The 10745-nt window shown below is 37.8% G+C and overlaps 1 protein-coding gene across 1 annotated transcript; it reads right to left on the bottom strand.

The window, feature by feature from the left end:
* Window positions 1–4228: 4228 nt before the first annotated feature.
* LOC307026651 (B-type lectin plumieribetin-like) lies at window positions 4229–5076 on the bottom strand. The gene is made up of 3 exons (XM_079662202.1): window positions 4952–5076; window positions 4693–4786; window positions 4229–4582 (listed from the first exon to the last, which is right to left on the bottom strand). Exons 2-3 carry the CDS (start codon window positions 4780–4782, stop codon window positions 4322–4324), a joined length of 351 nt encoding a protein of 116 aa, XP_079518328.1. The 5' UTR covers window positions 4783–4786; window positions 4952–5076; the 3' UTR covers window positions 4229–4321.
* Window positions 5077–10745: the final 5669 nt, after the last annotated feature.

Below are 10745 nucleotides of genomic sequence, written 5' to 3' on the forward strand. Positions count from 1 at the left end.
CAGGAAGACCAAGAATGCCACAGCTGACACAACTGTTGAAGTCCAGCGGTACCTGGCCGAACCAAATATCGGACGCTTGGAGGACCCTCTGAACTACTGGCAGACACAAAAACATGTTTATCCAAACCTGTATAAACTTGCAGTCACTTTTTAGTGCACACCTGCTTCCTCAGTCCCGTGTGAAAGGGTATTTTCAAAGGCAGGAGAAGTTGTGTCAGAAAAAAGAAATCGCCTACTGTAAGCCCGAAAACTGTGGAAAAAATATTGTTTTTAAACAAAAAACAATAAAATTGTTCCATGAATCACAAGTATTTTCACTGCCCTTTGCAAAGTCACACAAGCATTTTCACTGCCCTCTGACAAGTTAAACCCTTCTTCTTTCCAGTTTTCGAACATATATTGCTTCTTTTGTCTTCATCATATATACAGTCTATGGTCTTTATAGAAGGCAGCAGACATTTACATTTATTTATGTATAGATATACAACAAGATACTGTATTGATACATTGTTTTTATTATTATATACAGTCATTTTAAAACACTTACTGGTGCAACATTCTGTTAATACAGGATTACAAATACATTTGACATCTTTTAAACTTTTATATCATTATTTCCAGTATTTTTAGTATGTCAAAGATTACAAATAATATTTGGTTGTTTTACACCTGTTCACCAACAGGGGGTCTTGTGTGCACATGAAGCCCATGATGAAGCCTCAGATGAACCTTTTAGTGAACCGATTTGCTGGAAGCAGAAAGTGCTTTAGATCGGTTGAACCACAATGCTCATATTACCCATGGATGTATAATAAGAACCATATTACCCCTCCTGTACCCGGGCCGGTGACACGATGGAATTAAGAGAGCTCAGACCCTCACTTATATAGAGGTCGGAACATTTCATACGTATAAATAAATAAAAGCATAAATAAATGTAGGAATACAAAAATAAATGAATAAATACAGGACTAAATATAGTCCAGTGTTTTCAGGAAGTATTAGTGTACGTGCTGTGGCTCAGCCGGAAAGCAGTTGACTGTCAACCGCAAGGTCCCTGGTTCAACGACTGGTCAACTCCTTTATTTGTTTTGTTTATAAAAGTACAGCTAAATGAGATAATGTAGTTAATAAATGTATGCTTTTATATGGTTTAGCCTTTCTCAGGCTACAACATGGTTAAGTTTACACATTTTATTAAGGAATACAAATCCCTCTTTGCAATGTTTAGCAGCCTCCTTAGGCTTTTCAATCACAATCATTAAACTGGAATAAATACAATATTGTTAACATGAAAATATGATTTTATGTTTGTTGTTTAGAATTATTCTAAGGCTTTACTCATTGGGAACTCGGTATGAGATAGAGCACACTGTTCAGATGTCCAATCTGCCTGTTTTCTGTGTCTCGGTGTTTCTGTGGTTCTGTGTCTCTGTGTTTCGGTGTTTCTGTGTGTCGGTGTTTCTGTGTTTCTGTGTTTCTGTGTCTCTGTGTTTCTGTGTCTCGGTGTTTCTGTGTTTCTGTGTTTCTGTGTTTCTGTGTGTCGGTGTTTCTGTGGTTCTGTGGTTCTGTGTCTCTGTGTTTCAGTGTTTCAGTGGTTTCCATGTTTCTGTGTTTCTGTGGGGGTATAATACGCACGTTTCAATACACATGTATCATAAATCTTCCCTGTTACCCTCCCCTTGTTATAATGAAGACAACAGTGCATGTGAAGGACTGTAATACACATGTATCAGACACGCTCCCCTTGCTATAATGAAGACAACAGTTTTTAAAATGTAAAAAACACTTTTTTTTATTTAACTTTTTTTTTTTCCTATTTACATTTTAATTTTTTCACACACAAAATCAATAGTTATACTGATTGTAACATCCCCAGGACCGTCTCCAGCTTAGAATTCCCCAGATTACTGGAAATATCATGATGGAGTTTTTTCATTTCAGTCAAAATATTCATGTGTATGCTGTTTTTGACACAAAGATGCATTACATCTACAAACAGAGCATACAATGAGAGCACATGATACACTTTTGATGTTTGTTTCATTTCTTCGGTAATGTTACAGAATGTTTTGGAAAATGAAGATTCCAGGACCACTTTAAATGTTTCGTTTACAATCGTTTCCCAATGGCCAGGAATAGTACTGCCAGAACGAACGATATGCAAAATGTCTTCTAGTTTACAAACTTCAGCCATTCTGTTTACACGGGGATCACTATTCACTCTGTTTTCAATCGTCCTCATCACCACACTTATTAAAAGGGTATTGACTACATTCTGATCAATATATACCGAGCGTTTTGCATAGTAGTTCCCCATTTTTATTTTACTTTAAAGAAAAAGTCAATGTATCGAAAAAGAAAATATCCCTGGCTTCAATCAACCGCAGGTTATTAGTCTTCTTCTTCTCCATCCAACTCGCCATGGATCTTTTCAAGTCTCTCCTTGAGGCGTCTACAATTTTTGAGATTGTGCAGAAAAGCCTCCGAAGCGCCTTGGATCATCCGTGACCATTTCTTTATCAATAAGAGTCTGGTCGATCTCAGTAATGAAGTCGGTGAGCCAGAGTCTTTTCATTAACGCGTTGTAATTGTTTTCCTCACTATGGGCCCAGGGGAAGTATGACTTAGTACTTATAAGACCCACATTTGCCCACAGGCCAAGCAAACAACAATATCCTTTAAAGCAGGAGGATATTGAAGGAATAACACTTGTTTGATTCTCTTTGACAGGCAGGAGTAATTATAATTGTTCCCTGTAATGATTCACCACTCCCTTTATCTCGGTGAAGACAATCAGAGAGAAAGAGTGGAAGTTTGAGCAGGATTTGAAAGCAGTAAATGCAGCAGTCCAACCAAGAGCCCCTAATGGGTCAAACCCTTACACTATTTTGTCACCAGTGCTCTCTGATGCTAAATAGTTTTCCATTGGGGATCTCTCCAACACATTATTCAGGGTCCCAGCACATCCAGATTTTGGTTTTCTTTTAACTAATGCGATGTCACCATTTGGACGGACTCAAGTACTCTTTTGGAGTCGTACATGAACGAGCGATAACGGCTCTCATTTTGTTAATCAGGCCATCAAAGGAACAAGTGCTTACGTAGACATTAGAGCTATAGAGAGGGAAGATGGTGAGAAAATAACACACACAATGCCTTGTGATCATTGTCGTCAGCCCTAACTGGACTTCTGTTTTCCCCTAAATTACTGATTTGAATTCCTCTTTCTTAAAGTTAAAGTTCAAGACAGTTCGTCTACCTTTCCTACAAAGACAGTCAGCCCCATGTGAATGTAGTGTATGAAGAGTTTTAGTCTTTAAAAGGCGAATTTGAAATTGCAGTTAATGCAAACATCTATTTCTACTCCCCCCACTGTAGCTGATAGTCATTCTGATACAACTACCTTTCTTCTATAGCAAGATATTTGCATTACAAGTAGAACGTTACAGGAAAGTAGTACAGGTTTATTGTTGGCTAATTAAAGCTGATAGTATATTAAATGTCAAAATGCTTTACTTTGCTGCCTTTATAGACACATGCAGAGAGGGAGGTAGACATCCTACTCTCCTACGCTCTCCATTAACCTATAACACTGTTGCAGATCATTGTATAAAGTTACTGTATAAGATTGACTTTACCGTTGGTAAATTAATGGTGGCTTAATCTTCAAACTAGTTACAACTCACTCTCCTATTGTCTTTGCCTGATTGGATTTTAATACACATCCTGACATAAACGTTTTTGTCAGGATGTGTAATGCAAGCACTTGCCTTTTACTAGAGGTTATCTCACTTCTGTTATTACCTTATTTGAGTATCCTTTGAGCTCTGTGTAACCTATCTTGGTGTCCTTTTACCACTCTTATACATACTTTTAAACCTGTTATCATGATATGTTAATTTGGAAATAGTAATTAAACAGATAGATTTTATGATATTTTCTAAACTAAGAGAAAGACGTTAATGCTTTTAACACAAGGTGTATCTTTCCTGACGTTGCTTACTAATGACAGCTTCAAGCTCATGGATGTTCATCTCCTCTCTAAAGTGAGTCATTATCACAGATAAAGCTCCTATTATCAGTAAAGTGGTTAACGTTTTGATCTCTGAGTATATATGAACATACTGTATGTACCCCTCTTTCACATACATCAATGACAGTCCCTTTGTTCAACACACCATTTAGCCAGAACATAGGTCACTCAAACAGAACAGAAACTCATATATGCATTGTGAACGTTTGTTTATTTGATTACATAACAAGCATGTTAAATGGTGAATCAAATTGACTTCAAAACATGATTTTCAAACACAATGGATCACTTCATGCCAGTGGACTCATCAGAGTTCCAGACTTCAACTTGTTCCTTGTTCACCACCAGTTTGCCCTCATTGGTCAGCTGAAGGCGGCAAATGTTGCAGTCAGATTTGGAGGTGTTTGTGTGCCAGATGGCTTTGTCCCCCTTGTCGTACATGACCAGGTTGCAGTCCCCCTGCATGCACAGGCGGAAAGGGGATGACCCTGCAGTGTCTGAAGCCCACACAGGCTGCCAGCCATAGACCACAAAGTTTCCATCATCCTGCAGGCAGAAACAGAGACGCTTGTTAACCGTTTGCTGTAAAGACCATTGCATTTGTATCATGCACACTGATAAGGGTGTCAAGTGCACACATATTCTGAGTCACTCACCTGGAAGACAGCCTTAAACTCTCCGTTGTTGGACACCAGATGGTCTCCCTTGCGGAGCTCATCATTTTTGGACAGGAAGTTTCTGCTCATGATTCTGCAACAGAAAGAAAGTCAGTGTTCGATCCATTTAAAACACTGAAAATGCAGTTTTATAACATATTGCCAGTAAAGTTTAAAAACTCCTTTTTGCATCAAACTATTCTTGCAGAGTAATATATATATGAACCCATCTATCAAAATAAAAATATAGAATACTCACAGAGTTGTATGGTTTTTCGCCCCAGTCCGATTTCAAGCAGAGGAAAAGGAGGGAAGTGCCTGACGGTGAAATCCCCCCGATTTTATACACCTAGCGAGGGTGGGAAGAAAAGGTGGAGCAGAGATGGAATGCTATGCCCTTTGTTTCTTCCATAAAAAGCTGTGTGATACTGCCAATACAAAAAAAAAGTTTCAATAAAAAATACCCAAGGATGTCTTTGCTAGTGTGAGCATGCATGAGCTTGATATTAAGCTCTAATAATAACAGGCTGCGGAAAGATTGGACAAGAAATTTGGCAGTGCTTTTTTATCACCATTTTTATTTGATAACAACCAGGTGGGAGCCGAATGTGTGATTCTGTAACGATGAGCTATTTCGTAATTATTATTGTTTGTTTTGTATTGACTCCCTCCACTTCACACGCTATTTGAATTTTGTAAAGTAGCAGAAATACAAAATACACAAGTACAGGCAGGTCAGTGCTGAGCAGACAGAAGAGCAGAGAATAAACCGTGCAATAAATAGAAATTAAGTTGATTAAAAGTTGAGAGCAAGCATAAAACAAAGAACAACTCTAATTAAAATACATTTAACACCCAGGTATTAGAAATGTATGCAAATAATTGAGTCTCTATTAATTGAGACATGGTATAGTTTTGCATACTATTTTATTTAATGAACATCTCTGTTGAATATATTTTAAGTCATATTTAAAATAAAGGAGCCAATAAAACATGTTTGAAAACACAGGCCATTTTGTACAGTAGTCTTTTAATGTGCTGATAGTTCCAACCTTTACCATGATCTAGTTTTAACAACAAAGGGAAATTCTTAGAAAAGGAAAAAGAGTATTTTGTACTTTTATTCTTTCATTCAAGAAAACGAGTGTTTAGCATGCATTTTTGTTTAATATAAGCATCTGTTGTTGCATTGATATGGGAATGTTAGATTATACAGTTTTATTCTTTATTTTGTTTTTATTTAAATGTTTTATAGTTTGTAGATTAATACTGAAGAAATCAAAACTATGAAAGAACACATATGGAATTATCTATTTAACAAAAAAGTGTTAAAAAATACAGAATATGATTTTTATTTTAAAAAGAGTAAAAGAGAGTTTGTACTGTTTATGGCAGAGATGATCAACTGTTCAGCGCAGACTACAAGCCGGAATGAAAGAATCAAAATAATTGTCAAATCAGCTGAAAAGTACCTTGATGTGAAAGGGATGCAGTGGGAAAATGTGAAAGATATCCTAAATGATGACGTCCAACAACCTCAGACATGGACTGGATCATCATGATGGTGTTAATTGTACTGCAGTGGAATGCTAGAAGTTTAATTGCAAATGGACAAGAGTTCAAAAAATATATTGACAACCTGGGAGAGAAACCTAATGTAATTAGTATTCAGGAAACACGGCTGAAACCACAACTGGATTTTATTGTGAAGGGATATACACTGCAGTTAGACGAGATAGGGACTCTGGCAGAGGGGGAGGAGTTGCAACTTTTATACAGAGTGGTATAAGTTACAAAGTTATGCATGTAAGTACAGATCATGAAGCAATAGTTATAAGGGTATGGAATGATAGAGGACCTATAGATATAGTAAATTATTATAATCCATGTGGGAAATTAGATCAAAGTATATTAGAGGATGTTGGGGGTTCACTGCAAGACAAAGTCATATGGTGTGGGGATTTTAATTCACATAACTCGCTATGGGGAAGCAGTAGCACAGATGCAAATGGTGCAGTAGTTGAGGAATTTATAGATGACCACGGGCTAGTGTGTATTAACACTGGGGAAGGAACACGATACAATTGCACGAAGAATATAGAAACAGTACTTGATCTGAGATTTGTATCTAGTGCTTTAGCAGGTATAAGTACATGGAATGTGGTAAAGCATACTACAGTGGGCAGTGATCATTATCCGGTAATGACTCAAGTTGGGACCAACATAAGGTTTGGAAAGGAGAAGAAAATTCCTAGATGGAAATTGGGAAAAGCTAATTGGGATGCCTTCCAAGTTGTAAGTACGAATAGATGTAAAACACTTCAAGAGGAAAATTATGATGATATAAATAAATTGAATGAGGAGCTCATTAAGGTTATCATACATTCAGCCAAAGAAACAATTCCGGAAATTGCAGAAGTTAGATGTACCAAGAGTGTACCCTGGTGGAATGGTGAATGTAGGAAATCCATTAATCACAGAAATAAAGCTTTCAGGCAACTCAAAAAAAGCCATTCTCAGGAAGCTTTGAATCAGTATAAAAGGGCCCAGGCTATAGTGAGGAGAACAATAAGAACGCAAAAACACACTTTTTGGAGGCAATATTGCAATAGTATTGTTAGAGAAGTACAGCTTGCAGATGTTTGGAGCATGATTAGGAGAATGGGGGGGAATTCGAAGGAATTATGAGTTGCCAGGCTGTCACAAACTTAGGAAAGGCGGAACTCTAGCTCAAATATTTAGGAAAGTTCATAGTTCAGATAACCTTACAGAGGAAGCCAGGCAGTGCAGAAATAATACACTCATGGAAAACCCGAGAATATTGGATAGAGTAGAAGTGTTAGGGGATCAGTTGGACCTGCATTTTAGTATGTTTGAGTTGAGAAGAGCAATTATTAGTGCTCGTCAAACCACTCCTGGGAAAGATGGTGTTTGTTACAAAATGCTGGAACACATGATAGATAACACTCTAGTCATTGTGTTAAGGTTGTTTAATAGGGTGTGGGATTCTGGCCAACTTCCTTCAGTGTGGAAACAAGCGATAATAAAGCCAGGGTAAGACCCTTCAGATCCATCTAGCTACAGACCTATTGCCCTGACATCTCATTTATGCAAAATCATGGAAAGAATGGTTACAGAAAGGTTAACATATATCTTAGAAAGTAAAGCTCTGTTGTCCCCATATCAAAGTGGGTTCCGTAGGGGTCGGAATACAATGGATTCTATATTGTGCTTAGAATCAGACATCAGGAAAGCACAGACCAACAAGGAAGTAGTGATTGCAGTCTTCTTTGATATTGAAAAGGCTTATGACATGCTCTGGAAGGAAGGACTACTAATCAAGTTAAAATCATTGGGAATTGGTGGTAAAGCATATAATTGGGTTATGAATTTTTTACTGGACAGAAAAATACAAGTAAGAGTAGGTGCAGAATATTCAAGTGTTTATGCTGTGGAAAATGGTACTCCGCAAGGTAGTGTGTGTAGTCCGTTGCTGTTCAATATAATGATACATGACATTTTTAATCAAGTTAATCCAAGTATGGGAAAATCTTTGTATGCAGATGATGGGGCTTTGTGGGCAAAAGGCCGCAATGTAGCACATGTTGGAAAGAAAATACAAGCTGCAATAGTGGAAGTGGAGAAATGGACAAATAAATGGGGATTCAAACTGTCAGTAGCTAAGACGCAGGTCATTTGTTTTACAAAACGGCATAACATTGCTCCTATATCGTTAAAATTGTATGAGCAACCTCTTGAACAGGTTAATAGAATAAGATTTCTTGGTGTTTGGTTTGACAGAAAGCTAACATGGAGCAATCATATAGGAAAAGTTCAAAATAAATGTAAAAAAGTCAACAATGTACTTCGGTGTTTGGCGGGACAGGAGTGGGGAGCAAGTAGGTCATCACTTCTGAATATATATTGGTCACTTATGAGACCTGTATTCGATTATGGGTGTATAGCGTTCATGGCAGCAGCAGAATCAAACCTTAAAAAACTGGATGTCCTTCAAGCTCAGGCCCTGAGAATTTGTAGTGGAGCTTTTAAAACATCTCCAGTATCAGCAATACAGGTGAAATGGGAGAAATGCCTTTAAGGATAAGAAGAGTCAAGTTAATTTTGGCATACTGGGTAAACCTTCAGGGGCATAGTGATAGTCATCCTGCGAAAAGTATTTTTGAAAGACTGCTGGGAGCACAATGAGTCACATTTAACAAGTTTTGGATGGATTGGCGATTGGCAAGTATAGGTTTGAATCAAATACAGTATTGCCCCACAGTTCCAATCTCGTCCATTCCACCCTGGTTATTCCCATTCCCATAAGTGTAGACCTCAATATACAAAGGGAGTTAAAGGAAAAGAAAGAACGACCAGTATGGCGCATAGTCCAGAATTATTTTGCAAGATATCACTCAGACTCAACAATCAATTTACAGATGGTTCCAAAGATCCAGAGACAGGGCGTGCAGGGGCAGCAGTATACATCCCAGTGAGTAATACACATATAAAGAAAAGGGTAACAGACCATATGTCAGTATACACCACAGAGTTGTTGGCATTGGTACTGTCATTGAAATGGATAGAGGAGAAAGAAATACATAATAGTGTAATTGCATCTGACAGCTATTCAGCTTTATCGAGTATACGATCGGGTAGATCTTCATCTAGAAAGGACATAATAAATGAAATATATCTAATTTTATATCAAATTCAAATCAAAGGCATAGAAACTCATTTCATCTGGGTTCCTGCTCATGTTGGTGTGGAGGGTAATGAACAGGTGGATATTCTGGCCAAACAAACACTCAGAAGTATGAACATAGACATAGAAGTTCCACTCAGTAAAGCGGAGGTTAAAACATTCATACAGAAATATGCACAAACAACATGGCAAGATCATTGGGACCTTAGTGATACAGGAAGACATCTTTATCAAATTCAAAGGTATGTGGGGGATGGAAGGAAGGTGGGGTTTAAAAGAAGGGAGGAAAATGTCATTTCTCGGATGAGAATAGGTCATACAGGTCTCAATCAAACATTAAGTATAATAGGAAAGCATCCAACCGGAAAGTGTACACACTGTAGCCAGCCAGAAACTGTTGAGCATGTTTTACTGCTTTGCAGGAAATATAGTAGCCTACTCAGAGAAATGTGTTTTTCCAGACACTGAAGAAAGCAAAATTCTATGACTTGTCGCTATCAGGACTGTTAGGGAAAACATCAGGCAATATATATTGTGAGATTATTAAATTTCTAAGAGAAATTGATAAATTTAAAACAATCTAGAGTTTTGGTTCTTTGTTTTGTTTATTGTTTTCTGCTTAGTCTCTTGTCCACACTCCAGTCCAGTTGGTGGCGGTAATGTACCCACAAGTTGGTTTGCCAACCGCCAATAAACACGAAAGAAGAAGAAGAAGAAGAAGAAGAAGAAGAAGAGGAGGGATCGTCGGAGCAACACGCTCATCTTTTTAGAAACTAGCAGTTAGGTCGTTTAAAGTCCGTGTTACCGTTTGTCTGATCCACCGTCCAACGTCGTCGTTACCCACGACGCTGAAGTTCGCTTCCGATTCAGAGCATCCGATTCGGCAGTTAAGGGGAAAGTTAAGGGACATTTAATTTACAGCGCTGAGCGAACAATCCTCCGTGTTTGAACCTCTTAAATCGCTGCATAGCCGATTTAGTTGGACTGGATTATCCCAGAGAGTCTAAAGATTATTTATAACCCAGTTTCAGATTTGTGAAACCTTTATTCTATTTGTGAAAATACAAAAAAGGGAGATTTCAGTGCTTTTTCACATGTAGACCACATTAGACCAGGTCCTGATCCAAAACCACTAGACCTACACTCATCAAATCTGGACTAGATTATCCCAGAGAGTCTAAAGATTCTTTATAACACAGTTTTAGATTTGTGGAACCTTTATTCTATTTGTGAATATACAAACAAGGGAGATTTTGCAGCTTTTTTTAAATCTAGACCACATTAGACCAGGTCCTGATCTAAAACCACTAGACCTACACTCATCAAATCTGGACTGGATTATCCCAGA

Source organism: Notothenia rossii (genome assembly GCF_949606895.1).
Source record: "Notothenia rossii genome assembly, chromosome: 12".
NCBI classification, from domain to species: Eukaryota; Metazoa; Chordata; class Actinopteri; order Perciformes; family Nototheniidae; genus Notothenia; species Notothenia rossii.

Bases quoted from the DNA above. Each gene is read 5' to 3' on its own strand.
- LOC307026651 (XM_079662202.1), bottom strand. From the start codon at position 4,782: ATGAGCAGAAACTTCCTGTCCAAAAATGATGAGCTCCGCAAGGGAGAC. The intron at 4,583-4,692 runs GTGAGTGACTCA...TTCTGCCTGCAG, and splicing joins AGTTTAAGGCTGTCTTCCAG to GATGATGGAAACTTTGTGGT.